This window comes from Scyliorhinus canicula, chromosome 12 (assembly GCF_902713615.1).
Source record: "Scyliorhinus canicula chromosome 12, sScyCan1.1, whole genome shotgun sequence".
Taxonomy (NCBI): domain Eukaryota; kingdom Metazoa; phylum Chordata; class Chondrichthyes; order Carcharhiniformes; family Scyliorhinidae; genus Scyliorhinus; species Scyliorhinus canicula.
In genome coordinates this window covers 24,727,261-24,752,138 of record NC_052157.1, presented here as the reverse complement: position 1 = coordinate 24,752,138, position 24,878 = coordinate 24,727,261, and the positions used below count along the sequence as shown (strand labels likewise).

Sequence of the window (24,878 nt, the reverse complement as noted above, 5' to 3'; positions counted from 1 at the left end):
CTTACAGACGCATTTGTGGCAAATTGGGCCTCCTCGAAGCTCTGCTTAGCCCACATTTCAATGTCGCTCTCCTAAGATTTGAGCCATCCAGTGTTTACTGTATGTCTGCTCTATAGTATGCAGTTTACGCTGAGAATTGCCCCTTAGAAACAGCACAATTCTCCGGCTCTGGGTAAACAGAGCTGAAGCTTTGCTAAGTTATGTTCTGAAAACAAAACGGTTCCATGGTGTAATGGTGAGCACTCTGGGCTCTGAATCCAGCGATCCGAGTTTAAATCTCGGTGGAACCTTTCCTCTTAGGAGCAGCACGGTAGCACAAGTGGATAGCACTGTGGCTTCACATTGCCAGGGTCCCAGGTTCGATTCCCTGCTGGGTCACTGTCTGTGCGGAGTCTGCACGTTCTCCCCGTGTCTGCGTGGGTTTCCTCCGGGTGCTCCTGTTTCCTCCTACAGCCCAAATACGTGAAGGTTAGGTGGATTGGCCATGATAAATTGCTCTTAGTGACCAAAAAGGTTTGGAAGGGTTATTGGGTTATGAGGATAGGGTAGAAGTGATAGCTTAAGTGGGTTGGCGCAGACTCGATGGGCCAAATGGCCTCCTTCTGCACTGTATGTTCTATGAAAACGCCATCCATAGAATCCGTACAGTGCTGAAGGAGGCCGTTCAACCCATCGAGTCCGCACCGATCCTCTGAAAGAGCACCCTACCTAGGCCCACTCCCCAGCCCTATCCCCGCAACCCAACTTAACATGCACATGGAGTCATAGTCATAGAGTCATACAGCATAGAAAAGGCCCTTTGGCCCATTGCGTCTGTGCCAGTGAAAAACAACCACCTAACTATTCTAATCCCATTTTCCAGCACTTGGCCCATAGCCTTGTATGCCCTGGAATTGAAAATCTTTCATTGGACGTCTTTGGACACTAAGGGCAATTTAGCATGGCCAATCTACCTAACCTGCCCATCTTTGGACCGTGAGAGTAAAACCCACGCAGGCATGAGGAGAACATACAAACTCCACACAGACAGTCAGCTAAGGTCAGAATCGAATCCAGGTCCCTGGTGCTGTGAGGTAACAGTGCCAACCACTGTACCACCGTGCTTTTCCAGAAATTACTGGAGCTGTGTCAGTGGCCTGGGATGAAATATCTACACAGCTACAAAATATAGGTGAACGCCTTACATATTTTCGATTACGAATGCACCAAAATCAGATCAGTCATTTTACCGATGTACTCTTGCCAGCTGACCAAAAAAGATTGTCGATGCTGGAGTTTGGGATTGTAAATGAAGAGCTCTAAAAAGAGGGAGACTTGTCAACCATCATTAAATATTCAATTCAGGAGAAAAGCTAAACTGTCTGATGCCAATGTGGGAAATGTAAGTTTAGCCGAAACTTTTCTTCACCCCTAGTCCACTGAACTCAGCAATAAATCACAAAATCTTAGTTTTAGCAGAACGCTGTTGGCAAGCAGTTATTTTAGGTGTTTTGTGAGACACCAGTTCTAAAATTACCAGTGTGACCTGCTGAGAGAGTATTCCCAAAATAACTTCTTTTTTTTAAAATGTATTTTATTATAAACATGTATCAAAACAGGTTACAGCGAACAAACACCCGGGAAACATACTTCCCTACAATCAACTATACAGCCTGTTCAGATTTTTCCTCTCTTTTTTCACCCCCTCCTCCCCCACGACGAACAGCCCCTCAAAGACGGTCACAAACATCCCTCACCTTTCCTCAAACCCCCCTGAAGAGCCCCTTAACATATACTTTATCTTCTCTAATCGCAGGAAGTCGTACAGGTCATCCAACCACACCACGATGCCGACCGCCACTCCAGCAAAATTCGCCGCCGTGCAATCAGAGAGGCGAAGGCCAAAATATCGGCCTTCCTCCTCTCCATGAGCTCCGGCTTCTCTGAAACTTCAAATATCGCCACCAAAGGGTCCAGGTCCACCGTATCCTCCACTATCCTGGCTAAGACCGCGAACACTCCCGCGCAGAATCTTGCCAATTTTTCGCAACACCAAAACATTTGCGCGTGATTCGCTGGCCCCCGCCCACACCTCTCACACTCATCTGCAACCCCCTGAAAGAACCCACTCATTCTCGCTCGAGTCATATGCACCCTATGCACCACCTTAAACTATATCAGGCTCATCCTTGCACAAGAGGTGGTCCCATTTACCCTACGCAGTGCCTCACTCCATGCTCCCCAATTGATCCCAAAATAACTTCTGTCGCGAATCAGCACTGACAGTACTGAATTTTGCCGTATGAGGTGCCTGGTTCCAATCACTGCAGAATACTGAAGTGTTGTAGTAATGATAGCGGTGAACTGACTTATATCTGTGGTCATCCTTGAGCAATAGGGTCAACTGTTGGAACATTAAAACATAAAAATAGCTTTTAAGTGTGAGATTATATTTTATTTGAGTATCTATCTGCCTGTTTATAATGGAAGGTTCACACTGTGAGCTTTGGAAATTTTTCTTCAGATATGCCATGAATGCTGAATTTTAATCCTCTGATACTCCTCAGATTTTAATAGAGTTCTCCTTGTTTCTGGAGTATTAAAGGAGTGGTGTATTTAGTGAAAGCATTTAAGACATTACTTACACAATAATTATCTTGAAGGACAATACTTCTGTATGTCATGAAGTGAGTCATAAGACCAGTTTCACTCAATAATTAGGATACCTGTGCAGATTATGTGGCTTTTCAAACCCTTGTGATGTTTTGCTAGAACTGTCGTGAGCGGATGTCCAATATGCAAACTCGGGGCTTGGCATATCTGTGCTGTTTTCAGGCGAGAATGGTTCTCTTAACACAGACTTTCGACTTGTTTTTCTGATGGTCTTGCTTTCTCCCAACTCTCCTTTCTTGCAGAAACGAAGTGATGACTTTGAAACTGTATCATTCTGGTTGTCCAACACCTGTCGCTTCTTGCATTGTCTCAAGCAATACAGTGGAGAAGAGGTACAAGTGTGATTTTGTACAGTCTGTCATCCAAATGTTATCTTGTAAACATGTCTCATTGCTGTCATCCTTTTGTAGCTTAACGTTTACCTGTCCTCATCACAACTGCACAGAATATGCCGGTTTTTACATAGTTAAAATCATAGAATCCCTGCAGTGCAGAAGGAGGCCATTCGGCCCTTCGAGTCTGCACCGACCCTCTGCCAACTAACCGTTGGAACACTTAAGGGTCAATTTGGCATGGCCAATCCACCTTGCCTACACATCTTTGGACTGTGGGGGAAACCGGAGAATCCGGAGGAAACCCACACACAGACGGGGAGAACGTGCAAGCCCCACACAGTCACCCAAGGCAGGAATCGAACCCAGGCCCCTAGCTGGCACTGAGAGGCAGCAGTACTGACCATTGCTGACGTGTTGCCCTTAAAAGATAGCACAAAAAAGATGTGCACAGTGCCACAGGAGCAAATCTTCAATTTGCAATTTCCCAAGCTTTGTTGTGTAGATGTAGAGACAGTTTTGAAGCTCTCTCGATCCTGAGTGAATTGAGTTGTGAAAGAGCAAGCAGGAAAGCCCATCAAGTATGAGCACAGGCTGTGGGATAAATGGATGTGACGTTTTATTTAAATGCTGGTGATTGAAGAATTTGTTCTTAATTCCTGGTTAACTATATAGATTCAAATTCTGATCAGATTACATTCAACCTAGCATTAACATGCTAACAATTAGCACACACCTTTCAGCTCCCTGCTTTAGAATATTCTTGGAGACAAAACCTTCTACGTAGATCCAGATTTCCCCCTCTTTTTTTTTTTGAATCAATATTTTTATTCTCCTTTTTCACATTTCATCCAAATTTACACCCACCAACAAACAATCCACGGTAGCAAATATAATGTCAATCCCCTGGCCAACAATTCCTCCCCCCACCCCCACCCCCATCAACCCCCAAACAAGCCTCAACATTTTAAATACAAACAATAAACCCATACATAGTCACCAACAACATACACAGTCCAACATCCCCCTTCCCACCCCCTCAGTCCCCCCCCCCCCAATGTTCGATGTCATCCAATTCTTGAAAGTGCATAATAAACAAAGCCCATGAATTGTAGAACCCTCCCATCCTTCCCCTCAACTCAAACTTCACCTTCTTGAGTGTTAAGAACTCCGGCACGCCCCCCAAAACTGACCTCTACCCCAACAGGATCCGCCTTCGGGCGATCAGCGAGGCGATGGCCATAACATCCACCTCCGCTTCCAACACTGGCCGATCCGATACCCCAAATGTGGCCTCCAGGGGACCCGGCTCAAGCCTCACATGCACCGCCTTCAAAATTACCCTGTACACCTCCTCCAATAGCCCTCCAGCTTTGGACAGGACCAAAACATATGAACCTGGTTTGCGCCAACCCCCCCCCCCCCCCCCCCCCCCCCCCCCCGCCGCCCACAACATTCACAAATATCCTCAACCCCATCAAAGAGTCGGCTCATCCTCACCTTTGTGAGGTGCGCCCTATACACTACCTTTAGCTGTATCAGCCCCAACCTCGCGCACAAAGTTGAAGCATATACCCTCCAGAGCACCTCACACCATAATCCTTCCTCCATGCTCTCTCCCAACTGCTCATCCCACTTTGCATTAATCCCCTCTAGCGGTGCCTTCTCTTCTCCCAGAATTGCCCCATAAATTGTCGACACCACCCCCTTCTCCATACCCGCTGTCGTCAGCACCTCGCCAACAGTGTGGCTCTTAGCGAAATCTTGGACCTGCATGCACCTAAACATTTCCCCCTGCCCCAACCCATATTTTGCCCCCAGCTCCTGCAATCCTGCAAACCAGCCCCCTAGAAACAAAATCTTTAATGCCCTGACTCCCTTCTCCTCCCATCTGCGAAAACTCCCATCCCACGTCCATGTCTCAAATCTGTGATTTCCCCGAATTGGCGTTTCCATTGACCTCGCCCCCAGTCTAAAGTGTTGGTGCAACTGCCTTCAGATTTTCAACGTCGCCACTACTACCTGACTCCCTGAGTGTTTCCCCCGGGAAAGATTCCCCCTGCTACACACGTTTTCAAACTCGCCATGGAATTTAGGTCTGTCCAGTCAGTCATTAATTCATTTAAATGTAACACACACAGGAATTTTACACACATTAGTCCTACCAATGGAAACTAGATCCCATAGAGTTTTAAACTAATACTGGCATCAAAAGTAGTCAGATGCTTGTTCGACTATTCCCTTGGTGTTGCTCGCGAAAAGTTTTTTTTTTGCTTCAGTGTGTTACTCGGCTACCAAGCTAAAGAGTAAATCATCTGTAGGAATGGCTTTCGTGACTCATTACAAGCTTTTGTTTTGTGCATGTTTTTAGGCATTCATGAAGCACAACACTCCTCGGCAGAATGATCATTGCTTGAGAAACTTTGACCTTGCTGAATACAGGCAGGTGATAAGTGACCTGGCGATTCAGATATATCAACAGCTCACCAAGGTCATGGAAAGTGTCCTACAGCCAATGATCGGTAAGCATGTGCAAATAATAGCTTTCAGAAGATAAATTCGGTATTAAGAACAAACATTGCCTCAGACTTGTAAAATCAGGAATTTGCTGAACCTCAGGTTTTTTGAGAAATAAGGGGCGGGATTCTCCTTTCCGGCAGAAAAACCGGCGTGAACCACTCCGGCGTCAACAGCCCCCGAAAGTGCGGAATTCGGACATAGGTGAACGCTGGAAGGGTTGGCGCCGCTCCACCTGGCAGCGAAGGGACTGCGCGAGTTTGCGCATGTGCCGAAGGGCCGGCGTGATCTCGCGCATGCACGGAACCACCAGTGTGGTTACGCGCATGCGCAGACTGGCCGGCGTATTTTGCCGCATGCGCCGGGGTTCTCTTCTCTGCGCCGGCCATGGCGGAGCCCGACAGGGGCCGGTGTGGAAGGAAGAAGTGCCCCCATGGCACAGGCCCGCACGCAGATCAGTGTGCCCCGATTGCGGGCCAGGCCACCGTGGTGGCCCCTCCCGGGGTCAGATCCCCGAGTACCGCCCCCGCTGACTTACCTGCCAGGTCCCACCATGTGGGACCATGTCTAGCCCACGCCGGAGGGACTGGCCCAGAGAATTGCCAGGGGGGGGCCTGTTGCCAAAGGCCCCCGACCGGCGTGGCGGGAATCCCGCCCCCACCCGAAAGGAGGCACCGGATAATATGGCAGCCGGCGTCGGGGCGGTGGGTCTGGATTCGCGCCGCCCCCCGGGGATTCCCCGACTCGGTGGGGGTAGGAGAATTCCGCTGAAGGAGATTGCTTTTGATTGAAAGGAGGAAGAATTGGACCTGACTAAATCCACTTGAGGCTAACGCTTTGATTTATTAGATGTCAAATAAGAAAATGTTCCATTTTGATGTGATATGGGAGGCACTAATACCCTTTGACAGTGGAAACATTACTTTTGGGTGATAAATTCCAGTATTGCCAGAAGAGTTCCTATGGTCGCATAAAAAATTGTTATCTGGGATTAAAGAACAGCCTAAAACAAGGGATCCAAGATCCTGCTGGCAGGAAGTTGGAGGGAGAGAGAGGAAGTCTTTTAAATTCCAACAGCAGTACAAAACCACTTTTTTTTTAAAAGACTGCAGTATTTTAACATTGAAGATACTTTTAAAAAAAATTTAGAGTACTCAATTCATTTTTTTCAATTAAGGGGCAATTTAGCATGGCCAATCCACCTAGCTTGCACATCTTTGGGTTGTGGGGGTGAAACTCATGCAACACTGGGAGAATGTGCAAACTCCACGCAGACGGTGACCCAGAGCCGGGATCGAGCCTGGGACCTCGGCACCGTGAGGCTACAGTGCTAACTAGTGCGCCACCGTGCTGCCCCGAAGATACATTTATTTGTCAGTTGCAAACCCAATTAGCTACTGAGCATTGTAGTGGTCAATTGATCTGTGTTTGATTGTGATTCTGATAACTAATTATGCTCACTGTGCTCGATTGATTAAACCTGGGTGATGATTCCGAGCTAGGGAGGCCACTAGAATTTGAGCTGTAAATATGAGTGCAGACATTTGGTGACCCCAGATTTATTTTAAAATTCTTGCAAATAAGCCTGTTGCATACTTAAACTGGTGTAATCTCTGCATTGCTCTGACATATGGAAAATATATATCAAACCAGTGAATACACAACAAACCTTTTCATTGGATTCGAACAACTAAATTTCAATTTTCCCACATTATTAAACCGAAAGAACATAGAAACACGCATAGCAAATAGAAGCAGGAGGAGGCCATTCAGCCCTTCGAGCTTGATTCCACCATTCATTATGATCATTAAGTTCAATACCCTGATCCCACCTTCCCCCCCCCCCCCCCCCCCCCCCCCCAATATCCCTTGTTCCCTTTCGCCTCGAGAGTTGTACCTAATTCCTTCTTGAAATTACACAACCTTTTGGCTTCAGCTACATTTTGTGGTAGTGAATTCCACAGATTCACCACTCTCTGGGTGAAGGAGTTTCTCCTCACCTCAGTCCTAAAAGATTTACTCCTTATCCTCCAATTATGACCCCTGGTTCTGGACTCCCCCACGATCGGGAACATTCTTTCTGAATCTACCCTGTCTAATCCTGTTAGAATGTTGTACGTTTCAATGAGATCCCCTCTCACTCTTCTAAACTCCAATGGATATAATCCTAACCGATTTAGTCTCTCCCCATATGACGGCCACGCCATCCCAGGAACCAGTCTGATAAACCTATGTTGCACTCCTTTCATAGCAAGAACATCCTTCCTCAGATAAGGACTTCAAAACTGCACCCAATACTCTAGGTATGGTCTCATCAATTCAATATCCTATACAATTGCAGTAAAACATCTCTATTCCTTTACTCAAATCCTCTTGTTATGAAGGCCAACATACCATTTGCCTTCTTTACTGCCTGCTGTACCTACGCGCTTACTTTCAGCGACTGATGCACAAAGACACCACGGTCTCTCTGAGTATCCACCTCTCTCAATTTACACACATTCAAATAATAATCTGCCTTCCTATTTTTGCTACCGAAGCGGATAACCTCACATTTATCCACATTATACTGCATCTGCCATGCATGTTCCCACTCACTCAGCCTGTCCAAATCACACTGAAGCATGTCGACATCCTCCTCACAGCTCACCCTCCCACCCAGTTTTGTATCATCTGCAAATTTGGAGACAATACATTTAGTTCCCTCGTACAAATCATTAATATATAACATGAACAGTTGGGGTCCTAGCACAGATCCCTGCGGCATCCCACTAGTCATTGCCTGCCAATCAGAAAAGACCCATTCATTCCAAATTTCGGCTTCCTGCCTGCTAACCAGCTTTCTATCCATCTCAAGACACTACAATAATCCCATGCGCTTTAACTTTACATATTAATCTACTACATGAAACCTTGTCGAAAGCCTTCTGAAAGTCTAAATAAACCACATCCACCAGTTCTTCCTGGTCAATTCTATGGTTACATCGTCAAAGAATTCTAGTAGATTTGTCAAGCATGATTTTCCTTTTGTAAATCCACGCTGACTTTACCTGATTACACCACTGCTTTCCAAATGCTGTGCTATGAAATCCTTGATAATGAACTCCAGTAACTTCCCTACTACCCACATTAGGCTCACTGGTCTATAGTTCTCTCTTTTCTATCCACCTCTCTTTTTGAGTGGCAGGGTTACATTCGCTACCCTCCAATCTGTAGGAACCATTCGAAGAATCCAAAGAATGTTGGAAAATGACCACCAATGCATCTACTATTTCTAGGGCCACTTCCTTAAGTACTCTGAGATGAAGACTATCAGACCCTGGAGATTTGTCCACCTACAATCCCATTAATTTCCCCAAAACCATTTCTTTACTAATACTAATATCCTTCAGCTCCTCACTGAAACTTGTGCTTCTCAGAACTTCTGGTCCATTATTCATGTCTTCCTCTGTTATTCATGTCTTCCTTTGTGAAGACAGAAGCAAAGTATGAATTTAGTTCCTCAGCCATTTCTTTGATCCCTGTTATGAATTCTCCCGTTTCTGATTGTTTAGGGCCTACATTAGTTTATATCGATATTTTTCCTTTTACATATTTATAGAAACCTTTTACAGTCAGCGGGAAGCTCGTGGTCACTCGTCACAGTCTTTGAGTTCATAGGTGTTCACTATAAAATTAAGAATCAGTTGAATTCACCTGTCTAGGTGGTTAGCTGGGATTGCTGCATTACGGGGATAGGGTGGGCGTAGGTAGCGCGCTTTTTCAGGGGCCAGTATAGACTCGATGGGACGAATTGCCCCCTTCTGCACTATTAGAATAACAAGCTTTTAAAAAATGAGTCCTGTTTTATTCTATTTGAAGCTTCCTTTAATTATTCCAGACAGAAATCGCTTGAGATAGTGGCTATTTTTAAGACCATAAGACCATAGGACATAGGAGCAGAATTAGGCCACTCGGCCCATCGAGTCTGCTCCGCCATTCAATCATGGCTGATATTTTTCTCAACCCCCTTCTCCCCATAACCACTGATCCCCTTATTAATCAAGAACCTATCTATCTCTGTCTTAAAGATAGAGATGTGCGGCTCCAAAGCCTTCTGCGGCAAAAAGAACCACAGATTCACCACCCTCTGGCTGAAGAAATTCCTCCTCATCTCTGTTTTAAAGGATTGTCCCTTTAGTCTGAGATGGTGTCTTCTGGTTCTAGTTTTTCCTACAAGTGGAAACATCCTCTCCACGTCCACTCTATCCAGGCCTTGCAGTATCCTGTAAGTTTCAGTAAGTTCCCCCCTCATCCTTCTAAACTCCAACGAGTACAGACCCAGAGTTCTCAAACGTTCCTCATATGACAAGCCCTTCAGTCCAGGGATCATTCTTGTGAACCTCCTCTGGAGCCTTTCCAAGGCCAGCACATCCTTCCTTAGATACTGGACCCAGAACTGCTCACAATACTCCAAATGGGGCCTGCGAAGAGCCTTAAACAAAAGTACATCCCTGGTCTTGTATTCTAGCCCTCTTAACATGAATGTTAACATTGCATTTGCCTTCTTAACTGCCGACTGAACCTGCACGTTAACCTTAAGAGAATCATGAACAAGGACTCCCAAGTCCATTTGTGCTTCTGATTTCCTCAGCATTTCCCCATTTAGAAAATAGTCTATACCTAAATTCCTCCTTCCAAAGTGCATAACCTCACACTTTTCCACATTGTATTTCATTTGCCACTTCTTTGCCCACCTTCCTAGCTTGCCCAAATCCTTCTGCAGCCCCCTTGCTTCCTCAAGACTACCTGCCCCTCTACAGATCTTTGTATAATCTGCAAACTTAGCAACAGTGCCTTCAGTTCCTTCTTCCAGATCATTAATGTATATTGTGAAAAGTTGTGGTCCCAGCACAGACCCCTGAGGCACACTACTAGTCACCGGCTGCCATCCTGAAAAATATCCCTTTATCCCCACTCTCTGCCTTCCGTCAGTCAGCCAATCCTCTATCCGTGCCAGGATCTTACCCTTAACACCATAGGCTCTTAACTTATTTAACAGTCTCAAATGCGTCACCTTGTCAAAGGTGGAAATCTAAATAAATCACGTCGACTGGTTTTGCCCTCTGTTGAACCTCTGAGGTGGGGGTGATCTCTCTGTGCTTTCTAAGTGTATCTATTTTGGGAGAGTTCTTTTATTCCCATTGTTATGTTCTGATATGCCTAGGACAAATCTCCAAAGTAAAGTTGCACACAACGATAAGGCCCCTGTAATGACCTTTCTGAAACTATTCTGGCTGCAAAATACCATCCTGAATGTTGTTTAATGGATGCCTGTGGTTGCCCTCCGTGCTTTTGAGGCTGGGTGTGGAAGTACATTGTTGTGTTTCTCATTTTAAAAGAAGCCATGTGCAGGGAAATGGGGTGAAGGTGGGAGAATGGCACTAAATAAATTGCTCATTTGGAGAGCTGGTGCAGATACGATGGGCCAAATGGCCTCCTTCTGCAATGTAACAATTCTGATTTTTATTTGTGTTTCATGGATCCCACCAGCATGTGCAGGAGCTGCTTTAATGTTGAACATGTAATGTGATAAGCTCAGGGCTGCTGATGAAGTTGGATACGTGTTTTATCCTGGTTGTAGGGAAGTGTAGGAAAATAAGTGGATAACAGAGATACAGGTGACAATATATTGTGATCCTGGACCAGACCCCAACAGTTGCTAGGATACCAGACACAAACCACGATATTTAATTTAATTTGCAAGATTGTGAGGAAAGGATACTTCGCTCCAGGAGTGATTCCATGCATGCATAGGGATATGGTATATTAAAACAAACTCTATTACTAACACAGGATTAAAATAACGGCTTACAATTACCCGTTAAACTATGCTTAACAATGACAATGAAACACTAATTCCTAACTGCTCTCTTTTATCTCCACTCAAAACCCAGCTCAGGTCAAAATCCACTTGTAAATACAGTTAGCCAACCCAAGAATACTTGCTGTAAATAGATGTCTTGGATAAACCGCTGTGAAAGAGGGATCTTTCAGGAATCAGCTTGCAGATTCCTGCCTGTGTCAAACTCTGGTTTAACTTGCCAGCATTAGGCAAAAAGCTGTTTGTCTGTTCACACCCCCAATGTATGTTTGTTTTCAGAAACTGAAGCTCAACACCTCACTGCTTCAGCCCCTAGCTCCTCCCGTTAACTACATCATCTTACTAAACTAAACACAATGGGCTGGATTCTCCGTCAGTGGGATCATCCATTTGGCTGGCAGCACACTCACGCCCGCTGATTTCCCAATGGCTTGGGGGTGCCCACAATGGGAAACCCCATTGGCCGGCTGCCGGGGTGGAGAATCCCTTACTGCACCAAATAAATACAATACAAATTATCTGAAATACCTACATTCTTCACAAATATTACAGAAAGGCAAGAGGTGCATAAAGTTGTGCTTGGAAATTAAATGTACATGAAAGCTATCAGGTTTTTCTTTTGCCACAAAGGACTGCTATTGTTGCTCCAAAGTGCCCCTTGTCCCCCTTGTTGTTTGCACTGGCAATCGAGCCGCTGGCGATGGCATTGAGAGATTCAGAGAGGTGGAGAGGCTTGGTGCGAGGTGGAGAGGAACATAGGGTGTCGTTGTATGCCGACGACCTATTACTGTATGTGGCGGACCCGGTGGGAGGGATGCCGGGAGTGATGGAGTTACTAGCCGAGTTTGGGACCTTCTCAGGTTATAAATTAAACTTAGGCAAGAGCGAGGTGTTTGTGGTGCACCCTGGAGACCAGGAGGAAGGAATTGGTAGGCTCCCGCTTAGGCGGGCAGGGGAGAGCTTTAGGTACCTGGGGGTGCAAGTGGCCAGGGACTGGGGGACTCTCCACAAGCATAACTTTACCAGACTGGTAGATCAGATGGAGGAGGAGTTCAGGAGGTGGGACATGCTGCCATTGTCGTTGGCGGGGAGGGTGCAGTCCGTCAAAATGACAGTGCTTCCGAGGTTCTTGTTCCTTTTTCAGTGCCTGCCCATATTTATCCCCAGGGCCTTCTTTAGGAGAGTGACCGGCAGTATTCTGAGCTTTGTGTGGGCACATGGGACTCCGAGAGTGAGGAGGGTGTTCCTGGAGCGAGGAAGGGATAGAGGCGGGCTGGCGCTGCCCAACCTTCTGGGGTACTATTGGGCAGCCAATGTGTCAATGGTGCGTAAATGGGTGATGGAGGGGGGAGGGGCGGCGTGGAAAAGAATGGAGATGGCGTCATGTAGAGGTACGAGCCTGGGTGCCATGGTAACAGCACCGTTGCCGCTCTCCCCTAAGAGGTTTACCACGAGCCCGGTGGTGGCGGCGACCCTATGAATCTGGGGACAGTGGAGACGGCATCGGGGGGAAACGGGGGCTCGATGGAGGCTCCACTGGGTGGCAACCATCGGTTCATCCCGGGGAACACGGATGGGGGATTCAGGGGATGGCAAAGGGCGGGCATCAGCAAATTGAGGGACCTGTTTATTGGCGGGAGGTTTGCGGGCCTGGGGGAACTGGAAGATAAATTTGGCCTTCCCCAGGGGAACATGTTCAGATACCTGCAGGTAAAGGCGTTTGCTAGGCGACAGGTAGAGGGATTCCCTTTGCTGCCCTCGCAGGGGACGATGGACAGAGTACTTTCGGGGATGTGGGTAATGCAGGAGGTGGAGGAGTCGTCAGTGGAGGAGCTGAAGGCTAAATGGGAGGAGGAACTCGGGGAGCAGATAGAGGACGGGACTTTGGCGGAGGCCTTGGAGAGAGTCAACTCTTCCTCCTCATGTGCGAGGCTTAGTCTCATCCAATTTAAGGTGCTGCACCGGGCCCACATGTCCGGGACTAGGATGAGTAGGTTCTTCGGGGGTGAGGACAGGTGCACCAGATGTTCGGGGAGTCCTGCGAACCACGCCCATATGTTCTGGGCATGCCCAGCACTGGAAGAATTCTGGAAGGGGGTGGCGGGGATGGTGTCGAGGGTGGTTGGATCCAGGGTCAAACCAGGGTGGGGACTCGCAATTTTTGGGGTTGGGGTGGAGCCGGGAGTGCAGGAGGCGAAAGAGGCCGGTGTCCTGGCCTTTGCATCCCTAGTAGCCCGTCGAAGGATTCTGTTACAATGGAAGGATGCAAGGCCCCCAAGCGTGGAGACCTGGATCAGTGACATGGCGGGATTTATAAAATTGGAAAAGGTCAAATTTGCCCTGAGAGGATCAATACAAGGGTTCTATAAACGATGGCAGCCTTTTCTGGACTTCCTGGCTCAGAGATAGGTAACTGGGTCAATAGCAGCAGCAACCCGGGGGGGGGGTGCATTATTGTAGTGTTTATTCTGTAACTTTATAGTGTGTTAATTTGCGTTGTTGTTAAAATGCTGGGTTGTTCATGGGGATGGGGCGAATGTATATGATTGTTAATATTATTGTTATTTTCGGTATTTTACTAAGGTGCGTTATTGTTGTATAAAATCAAAATTTCTCAATAAAAATTATTTTAAAAAAAAAAAAATTTGTTGCTCCAAAGAAAAATTGAATTAACTAATATTACCAACTTTCTGAAATAGTTTCAGGTATGTTGGAGCACGAAACTATTCAGGGAGTATCTGGGCTAAAGCCCACAGGCCTTCGGAAGAGGACTTCCAGCATTGCAGATGAAGGAACCTACACCCTAGATTCCATTGTTCGGCAGTTGAATAATTTCCATTCCATCATGTGCCAGCATGGCATGGATCCAGAGCTCATCAAACAAATCGTCAAACAGATGTTCTATATCATTGGCTCTGTCACACTCAACAACTTGCTTCTTCGCAAGGACATGTGTTCATGGAGCAAAGGAATGCAGATCAGGTAAGTGATCCAACAGACATCTTGTTACATAGAAAACCCATGGCCTTTAGGCAACGTTATCATTTATTATTAGAAATGCAGTCCATTGCCTGGGGAGAGGCAATGGTGTCACGTTGTTGTCATTGGACTAGCAATCCAGAGACCCAGGGTAACGCTCTGCGGACCCGAATTCGAATCCCACCGTGGCGGATGGTGAAAGTTTGAGTTCAATAAAAATCTGGATTTAAAAGTCCAACGAAAATTCCATCTGGTTCACGAATGACCTTTAGGGTGAAAATCCTACCTGGTCTGGCCAACATGTGACTGCAGATCCACAGAAATCTGGATATCCTATGAAAAGGCCTCACAGACAAAATGCATAAGCAATTAATTTTAAAGTTGGTTGGATTGCGATTGAAATTTAAACGCTTTTAGTAATTATATCATTATTGTGGAAAATATTGAACAGAATGCACAGAACATTGATACTTAGACCAAAGCTGTATAATGAACATGCTTAGGCAGCAGGTGAAGAGTGCCACGTCCTTTGTTGTTAAGGAGTATCATTCTCTTCAACATCTATTCGGCTATTAGCTGAAACTACAAATAACTTTCCAACAAGCGTTTCCAACAGACCAAAAACTAATTCAAGCACTTTTTCTTAAAGTATATTTTTTTTAACACAACATGTTTTTTTTAAACTACCAATTAGTGCAAACTTGAATTTGGAATTCTGGATGCAAATTCAATGTTTAAGTGGTGATTTAATTCTTCCCGTCAATCACTATTCCAAGGTTTGTCAGTGCGTATTCTTGGCAATGGATCTTCCTGTACCAGCCTCCCCGAACAGGCACCGGAATGTGGCGACTAGGGGCTTTTCACAGTAACTTAATTGAAGCCTACTTGTGACAATAAGTGATTATTATTACTATATTATTAAATGACCCCCCCCCCCCCCCCCCCCCCCCCCCCGTCTCCTCCCTGCCCCTCCTCCACGCAAGAGAATCCATGTGTTAACTCCAATTTAATGTTGCTGTCAGTTTAGGCCTCTTGAGCTATTTTTGAACAACCTGTTTAGAAACGGTGTCCTAATTTCAAATGCATTCTTTTGGTAATGTGCCATCTGCATTGGTGACCAATCTAACCTGATTTTGTTCTCTCTTCTTCAGGTACAATGTGAGCCAACTTGAGGAGTGGCTGCGGGACAAGAATCTGCAGACTAGTGGTGCAAAAGAAACTCTAGAGCCTTTAATTCAGGCTGCACAGCTACTGCAGGTGAAAAAGAAGACGGATGAGGATGCAGAAGCCATTTGCTCAATGTGCAATGCTCTTACCACAGCTCAGGTATGCTGCAAAAATAAATGGTGTGTCGGTGCGAGTCATAAATAACAATTTTGAATGATTATATTTTTCCATTTTTCCTGTCATATGTCCTCCTTTGTTTTTCAATTCCATATCAATATCACTTGTATCAATAATCTTCTAATAATAATCTTCATTGTCACAAGTAGGCTTACATTGACACTACAATGAAGCCACAGTGAAAAGCCCCTATCGCCACATTCCGGAGCCTACCCGGGTACACAGAGGGAGAACTTAAAATGTCCAAATTACCTAACAGCGCACCTTTCCAGATTGTGGATGCGTTGGTTATAATATTATAAAATTCTCAGGATACGGGAAAGGCACCAGTGGATTGGAAAAATTTTGATGTAATATCCTTATTCTAAAAGGGAGGGAGGCAGAAAGTACGAATCTATAGACCGGTTAGTTTAATATCTGCCATTTGGAAATTGTTAGAATCCATTATTAAGGAAGTAATAACAGGACATGTAGACGGTCAAAACTCAATCCACCAGAGTGCGCATGGTGATTGACTGATTTTCTAGAGTTTTTCGAAGATGTATCAAGCCAAGTGGATATTGGGGATCCTGTAGATGTAGTATATCTGGACTGCCAGAAGGAGTTAGATAGGTTCCCGCACAAAAATTTATACACAAGATCACATGGGATTCCGGGTAACTTATTAGCTTGGATAGAAGTCTGGTTAACTGGCAGAAGGCAAAGAGTTGGGATAAATATTTATATTTATTTCAATCGGACATTGATCATTCTCTGGAACCTTGACCATTATTCATGTCCCAGTCTCGACGGCAAATATTCTACTGTCTGTTTGGCCAGGGCATCAGAGCTGAATTCAATCTGCTCCTCACAAGGACGTTTCCAGCAGAGATTTTTTTTTTTTCTTTTTTTTAATAAATTTTGAATATCCAATTCGTTTTTTCCAATTAAGGGGCAATTTAATGTGGCCAATCCACCTAACCTGCACATCTTTGGGTTGTGGGGGTGAAACCCACGCAGACACAGGGAGAACGTGCAAACTCCTCACAGACAGTGACCCAGGGCCGGGATTCGAACCCGGGTCCTCAGTGCCGTAGGCAGCAATGCTAACCACTGTGCCACCGTGCCGCCCGTTTCCAGCCGAGATGGCTGTCAACAGCATAATTCTCCTTTCCCCAGCATCAGTACGGGCCTGAGTGTGAAACTAGGCCCCTCCTGCTGATTAGCAAAGGAATTTTAAAATACAAATAAATCAAATAATCTAAGACAACTAAAGGCTTTCTAGTTCATTCACAGATCTATGATCATTTGTTCATATTCTTCAATGGGTCAATGCTGTCATGGTAAAGTTCCTCTGCACCCAGCAATGGCTGTCAGCGCAAAATCACCAGTGGGGAAACATGTCCGACAACACAACTTTATTGCAGTTTAAGACAAATTATTAGACCTCTGTGGAAATAAGTTCTAGTGGAAGTTTCTATGGAAAATGTACACTCGTGGTGACTGACATAGTACGATAGCCTTCAGTGCCGGATGTTCTAGGTAAAAATATTTCCCACTCCTTGCAGCAATTAAAAATGGTTGTGGAAAAACACTGAAGGTCACAGCTAGACCCATGGGTGTGGGATAGAGGGTTGGGAAATAAATGCTTCCTTGAGGCCATTTTGTTGATGGTGGTTTATATTGACCCTTTTATTCGTCCAAATATCCAAGAAAACATCTCAAGATGTATTTGTTGGCTTCATATTGGAATTGATTTTAAAATAAAGAAAGTTGACAGGACATGGAGAGCGGAGGCATAGATTAGTCGGTTCATGTTAGGAATGGTGTACCATTAGAATGGCCACCAGTGAATGACTATTGCCGGAGTGATAAAATAATCAGGTACTGTTTGATTCTGTTGCAGTCCAGGTACGTCAACTTAACTCAATAACAGGCTTCTAAATTGTGAAGTTAGCGCTTCTAACAGTATATTTACATTTTTTTCTTTGTCATCAGATTGTGAAAGTTCTAAACTTGTACACTCCTGTTAATGAATTTGAAGAGCGTGTAACTGCCTCATTCATCCGCACCATTCAGGTAAAACTTTCAGATCTTTCTTAATTATTCTTCTCGTCAGAAAAAAGATGTTTAGCCCATGTAGTAATGTAACAATAATGAATTAAATATAATGAATTAAATAAATTCCGTATAACAATTCTGATTCTTTCATCGTTTCTCTCCTTCATTGACACTTACTGAGTGGGATTCTCCTACCTCCCCCCCGGGTCGGAGAATCGCCGGGGGGGGGGGGGGGGGGGGCGTGAATCCCGCCCCTGCCGTCCGCCGAATTCTCCGGCACCGGAGATTCGGCGGGGGCAGGAATTGCGCCGCGCCGGTCAGTGGCCGCTCGCAGCAGCCCCCCCCCCTCCCGGCGATTCTCCGGCCCACAATGGGCCGAAGTCCCACTGGTTCTTTGCCAGTCCCACCGGCGTAGATTAGACTAGGTCCCTTACCGGCGGGACCTGGCGGCGCAGGCGGGCTCCGGGATCGTCGGGGGGGGGGGGGGCGCAGGGTGATCTGGCCCCGCAGGGGTGCCCCCACAGTGGCCTGGCCCGCGATCGGGGCCCACCAATCCGCAGGCGGGCCTGTGCCGTGGGGGCACTCTTTTCCTATGTGTCGGCCGTGTCAGCCTCCTCGATGGCCGACGCGTAGGTGAACCCCCCTCTGCGCATGCGCGGGGATGACGTCAGCAGCCGCTGACGCTCCCGCGCATGTGCGGACTTGTGCCGGCCGGCGGAGTCTCTTCGGCCCCGGCTGGCGTGGCGCCAAAGGCCTTCCACACCAGCCGGCGGGACGCCAACTACTCCGGTGCCGGCCTAGCCCCGAAGGTGCGAAGGATTCTGCACCTTTGGGTCAGGCCGACGCCGGAGTGGTTCACGCCACTCCATCCCGCCGGGACCCCCAGCCCCGCCCAATACGTTTAATTTTGGGAACCATAGGAATGTGGGAATGTACAATATGACATAGACATAGAACATACAGTGCAGAAGGAGGTCATTCGGCCCATCGAGTCTGCACCGACCCACTTAAGCCCTCACTTCCACCCTATCCCTGTAACCCAATAACCCCTCCTACCCTTTTTGGACACGAAGGGCAATTTAATATGGCCAATCCACCTAACCTGCATGTCTTTGGACTGTGGGTGGAAACCGGAGCACCCGGAGGAAACCCATGCAAACACGGGGAGAACGTGCAGACTCCGCGCAGAGAATTTTGGCCATGTAATTTAGCCAAATGTTGCAGTCGAGCAGTTTTTGAACTGCTCTGCGACGCTGCTGCGTGTTCCTTAAACCCAACGGGGTTGTCATCTTCTTTGTTACAACGTTTATTTCCAGTGTTAAGCTTTTAAGGGAAACATTTCTTTGCAAATAGTGTCGGAAGTGTTAATATTTTGCATGATCCCTCTGGGCAAGAAACAACAGTGAATGTTGCAGGATTGCTTATTTTTCTCCTCTACTCAGCACTTCTGTTGCAGACACGTTGGGTTGAATATCGTCACCCTGCACTGTTAAGTGATTCTGTGCACATGTAGCTAAAAGCTGGAGAGATCCGAAAACCTATTTCCAGTGTAGGGACCGTTTTAAATCTGTAACTCCACTTAAAACCGTGTTAATCATCCTCCAATTGTCTTTTCCTGCTCTCTAGGTGCGTTTACAAAATCGAAAAGACTCTCCTCAGCTGCTCATGGATGCAAAACACATATTTCCAGTTACGTTTCCGTTCAATCCGTCATCTTTAGCGCTGGAGAGCATTCAGATCCCTGGCAGTATGAACCTTGGATTCCTGTTGCGCGTCTGAGGAACACTGAAGATATAGATTTTGCATTGGTCAGAGATCTACCATCCCCATTCACTACACACTGCTAGAGTAATGTTTAAAATATCTGCATCATAAAGGAATGTGCACTGAAAGTAAAGAATGCCAAACACTTTCATGCAGCACCTGGTAACGGTTGCTGCAGTGCAGTCCGAATGAATATACTTTGAATTTAACAACTGTAAATTAAGGTTGTGTCATAATTTAATTATTAGGAACCTGACTTAAGGGGAAGTACAACTGCCGAATATAGTACCATTTGTCTAATATCTATTATTTAAGTCAACATATAAATGATGTAGAATACAAAGGTCTGTTAGAATATAAACTAGAGATTATGTTGTTAGTTTTTGGTGTTTTGCTTCGCACACTATAAAAGGTACCCTGTTCAGTTTCCTCTGACTGTGCTCAATTACATCCATTTAGTGCTGCACCGTGTGGTGTTGACCTTCAATTCACGAAACAATTTCATGTGAACTTTACACTTTTTCCAAAGCGGTTTTAAACTTGATTTATGTCAGCAGTAATCACTATTTTAAGTTCCAAATTTGACGTAAAGCACAAAAGCACACAGAGGGAGAGAATATTACATTCTCAGAAGCACTGTAAAGACAGTAGATAAAGAAATCTTGCAGCATGAACAAAACTTTTTTTTTCAGCATTTGAGGTTGGTAACAACTTATTTCCCTTTGAAATGCCCCACATTGGAATCTCGTAAGACTTTACAATGCAGCAATTGCTCGATTATTTCATTTGTTTGTTACTGCGTGTGTTAAGGCACAATAAGGCAACCATAAAAGTAGAAGTATTTTTTTCCAGTATTTGCAGTACAGTATTTAGTGACCTTAGGGGTCAGACCTCACACAGGTTGCAGGGATCAAGATGCAGGTATCACCCTGACTGGGCGGCCTCGACCACATTCCCCAAGGCCCCCCCCCGATGTTGCGGTCCACCGTGGATTCAATTCTGAAAGTGCTTGATCTGGATCTGTCCAATTTAATGGCTGCTGTGACTGGAAATCGACCAATATTAAGTTCATAATCACTTTATGATGGCCAAAAACTACATTTATTGCACCCTTTATTGTTTACATATTTTAAGTTATTAAATTTATTGACCAAGCATCCAATTTCAGAAAGCTGATTTTCCGAGGGATAGTTTACATATCTAAATGGTGTAATACGCGTGCCTATTTATATTCCTGTTGGATACCCAATATTTAATTGAAAGCTATGGTATTTCTAGATCCCATAGTGGGAAAGTTAATAAGCTGCTCTGTAGGTTTGCAGAGTAGTTTATAAATTCCACAATTATCAACTTGTAAATCAATGTCCGGCAATATTTTGATAAACACATTACTGAACCTGTGATGCACTCCTTGCCTATTTTTTGTTTTTGTGTTTTTGTACATTTCAATCTATCAATGTCTTAAAATATCAAATTCCCCAGAGCCTTACCTTTTCCCTTTTTATCAGATGGTTTGCTTAATTCAGCCCGTTACAAAATTACTAAAAGCATAATCTGCTTTAGTTATCCGCGTGTTTGTGAAGGGAGCATATGCTTCAGACTGAAAAGAATTCAATTTTTAAAGAAAAGATTGTCTGCAAATTCAATATAATCCAAATTGGTCGTTGTTACTCCACAATACTGTCTCCATTCTTTAACAGTATTTTCTTTCATTGTTTTAAAGAAAACACGAAAAGCAGGGTACAAAGTCAAACTTGTGTATTGAATCTCAGCACATGTAGAACAAAATCAAAGTTGTGTTGTCCAGGATAGTGTTGAGACAATATGATGGGAATCTTCCTTTGAAATATTGGTTATGCACTTTAGTTAAATCTTATGCGTATATATAGTCCTCTGTTTTCTGCTTACACTGTACTTCACTTTTTTTGTATCATAAACTGTTTTGAGGCGCAAGTACATTACTAGTGGTTAGTGTTAAGGAACTGGAGGTATTCAAAATATCAACAATGGCAGTTAGCTGTAAACACTTTGTTGTTGCATTATCTCAGGGGTGGGCAAACTTTTCCGTGCAAGGGCCACATTCAGAAATTCACAATTTTAAAGGGCCACATAGTATATTAAGTAAAATAATTAATATTTAAAATAGCCAAAATAAAAGGTTTTTAAAGAAAAAAAAGCAATTAATTTTTATTAATTAATATTTTAAAGTAGAAACTTTACATGAAACACATTTATTTGAAAAACAAAGTAACTCAGTTTAAAGAAAAAAAAGCAATTAATTTTTATTAATTAATATTTTAAAGTAGAAACTTCACATGAAACACATGTTGTGCCGAGCAATGATCACCCTACTCAAGTCAACGTATCCACCCTATACCAGTAACCCAACACCCCCCCCCCCCCCCCCCCCCATTAACCTTAAAATTAAAAAAAAAAAATGTTATTTAAAAAAAACATTTTTTTTTAATGACTTGATCTTGGTGGGCCGCATAAAGACTAGGCCGTAGTTTGCCCACCCCTGCATTATCTAGATCACTAATGTTGACCTTGGATGATTACTTCTGTACTTAACCAGCTAGCAAACAATGAGTCTGATGTTGATGGACAGAAAAGTTCTGAAAATCCTGTAGCAATTCCTGTTTGTTGCAATTAGTAAACATGTGCATCATGGCAAATGTATATTGAATTAGGTACTAAGATGATGTTCAACTTGTAAAAATAAATAAAAGTTTCAACAGTATAAGCACGCTTTTATGTTCATTTTATGTAAAGAGCTGGTCTTTGTCTTCAGGAAGCAAAGTACTGTACATACCCCTGTCAGCATCAACGGGGCTGAGGTGGAGATGGTTAGCAGTTTCAAATTCCTAGGGGTGCACATCTCCAAAAATCTGTCCTGGTCCACCCACGTCGACGCTACCACCAAGAAAGCGCAACAGCGCCTATACTTCCTCAGGAAACTAAGGAAATTCGCCATGTCCACATTAACCCTTACCAACTTTTACAGATGCACCATAGAAAGCATACTATCTGGCTGCATCACAGCCTGGTAGGGCAACTGCTCGGCCCAGGACCACAAGAAACTTCAGAGAGTCGTGAACACCGGCCCAGTCCATCACACAAACCTACCTCCCATCCATTGACTCCATCTACACCTCCCGCTGCCTGGGGAAAGCGGGCAGCATAATCAAAGACCCCTCCCACCCGGCTTACTCACTCTTCCAACTTCTTCCATCGGACAGGAGATACAGAAGTCTGAGAACACGCATGAACAGACTCAAAAATAGCTTCTTCCCCACTGTTACCAGACTCCTAAATGACCCTCTTATGGACTGACCTCATTAACACTACACCATGTATGCTTCATCCGATACCGGTGCTTATGTAGTTACATTGTATACCTTGTGTTGCCCTATTATGTATTTTCTTTTATTCCCATGTACTTAATGATCTGTTGAGTTGCTCGCAGAAAAATACTTTTCACTGTACTTCGGTACACGTGACAATAAACAAATCCAAATCATTGAGACGGTAATGAGCCAACCACTGTCCAAATTCCATGTCAGTCTTCTTCTAAAGAGTTTTATTTTCATGTGTCCTGAATGTTCATTATCAGTAACTTGTGGTTTGTCTTTGTGAAGTGGGTCACGGGGTACAGGTGCGATATGGTCTACCACTATTCCAAAATCGAGGGCGGGCAACACACGGATACTTCCAACTCAAAGTGCACTACCTGCCACATTGGGTCAGGACAAATGAGGTGTCCTTTACCCATGCCTGAAGAAAACATTAGACTTTTTGCCAATGGGTCCGTTACCTGTTTGAGGACCCCGCAGACAAAGTCTGCTTTGTCATGAGGCAGCCAGTACCATTGCAGCCAGTATTGGGGAAACTGACCCTTCAGAATTCCTGCACCAAGAAATGCAATTTATTTACCTCCTAAACATGGAGGGACAGGAGTGATCTTCCTGACCCCCACATTAAAAGAGTCACTTGATTTCGCCGGATCCTGTCAGCTGTTGACACCCACAATCTGCCCTTCCACCAGGCCTGTGGGCCACTGAGGCACTCGGAGCACTTATTCATCATTCATTCTCCCCCTCCCTGGTACTGTTCGCATTAGAGTGATGTCCGAGGCTCATTATCTGTGGCTTCACAGAGCTCTCCATCGATATACAAGATAGGTACTTCCAGGCCATTGTTACACTGACATGGTTCCTTACTTCATGATCCAAACCTAATATAGGGATGATTGACGAATGACAGACAAAGCAATAATATCCTGAAACCTAATTGTAGTTTTAATTCACATTAATTAACGTTTCAAAGAGAAGATGCAGGCACATTTTAAAAATGGATCTGGTTGACTGAGAACGGTATTACATTGAGGAATAAACCGGTTTCTCGAGCCTTTGGAAGATCCCTGTGATCACACCAATTATGGTTTTTGACTCCATTCTGCTGAAACAGCTCAGACTTATGTAACCACATCGCGTCAACATTTGACTGTCCCCTTTCTAGTGAAATCTTTTGATTTATTCCCCCCCCCCCATGAGGGAAAGCTTTATCCCAACTTGGAAGGGCTATCAAGTATTTCGGGACTGATCCTGCCTTTCACTTCAGAAGCATTTAGGAAAACTATTTTAACTTCCTCTCTCTCCCACTTGTTTGACGTGACACTGGTGGAAATCACTAGTCTCCAAAAACAGAGACCAGACATGGTGACCACACCAGGGGTACGGAGGTCATTGTGTGCCCTTGTTGTCAGGGATATGGCAGGGGACATGCACTTTTACCCTGGCTGTGCCAGGGGCCAGAGCCTGCAGGAGGCAGGGCCTATAGGGAGATCCATTGGGAAGGCCCCAATGACGGTGATTAATGATAGGAGGGTCCCGATGTCCGTGGGGGTGGGGTGGGTGTGGAAGAGAGAGGGGGGGGGGGGGGTCTTTGAATTCAATTAGAGATTGGGTCTCCTTTAACAATGACAACTTGGATCTCTGTGGAGCTGGGCTTACTGGAGTCCTTTAAGCCCTGCCCCTCACAATAAAGGTACAAAATATGCCCCCTTTTTAAAAAAAAAGTGACAGTGTGGGGAGATCTCAACAGAAAATGTTCTGGTCTCTCTGGGGAGAAACACACTGGTTTTCAGTCAGAACCTGCCACTGCCATTTTGAGAGGAAATTTAACACAGCGTGTCTTTAAGAGCTTTGAAAAAAGGGTAACGGTGTTAGGTGCAAGCATTTGAAAAGAAAGGTTATGGTGAGGTTGGATTTACAAGTAAATAGGTTGGGTTTTAAATTTGCATGAAGAGTTATGTAAGGATTTGACTTTTCAGCGGTTAAATTTCAATGAGAAGTTCTGAAGTGACAAGGACCTTTTACAACTTACAA

At 44.9% G+C, this 24,878-nt stretch overlaps 1 protein-coding gene and 1 non-coding gene across 16 annotated transcripts in view; both read left to right on the top strand.

Annotated features, from left to right (window-relative positions):
- myo5aa (myosin VAa) overlaps window positions 1-19,722 on the top strand; it is a 256,275-nt gene extending 236,553 nt beyond the window's left edge. For all 15 annotated transcript variants that reach the window (XM_038812894.1, XM_038812901.1, XM_038812903.1 and 12 more), the window contains 6 exons: window positions 2,895-2,984; window positions 5,356-5,506; window positions 14,064-14,346; window positions 15,495-15,669; window positions 17,665-17,745; window positions 19,354-19,722. In XM_038812894.1, coding sequence (XP_038668822.1) covers window positions 2,895-2,984; window positions 5,356-5,506; window positions 14,064-14,346; window positions 15,495-15,669; window positions 17,665-17,745; window positions 19,354-19,506 — 933 coding nt within the window. In that variant the 3' untranslated portion in view covers window positions 19,507-19,722. The remainder of the gene's footprint in view (window positions 1-2,894; window positions 2,985-5,355; window positions 5,507-14,063; window positions 14,347-15,494; window positions 15,670-17,664; window positions 17,746-19,353) is intronic.
- Window positions 219-290, top strand: trnaq-cug. Its single transcript has one exon. It is a non-coding gene; the product is annotated as a tRNA-Gln (tRNA).
- Window positions 19,723-24,878: the final 5,156 nt, after the last annotated feature.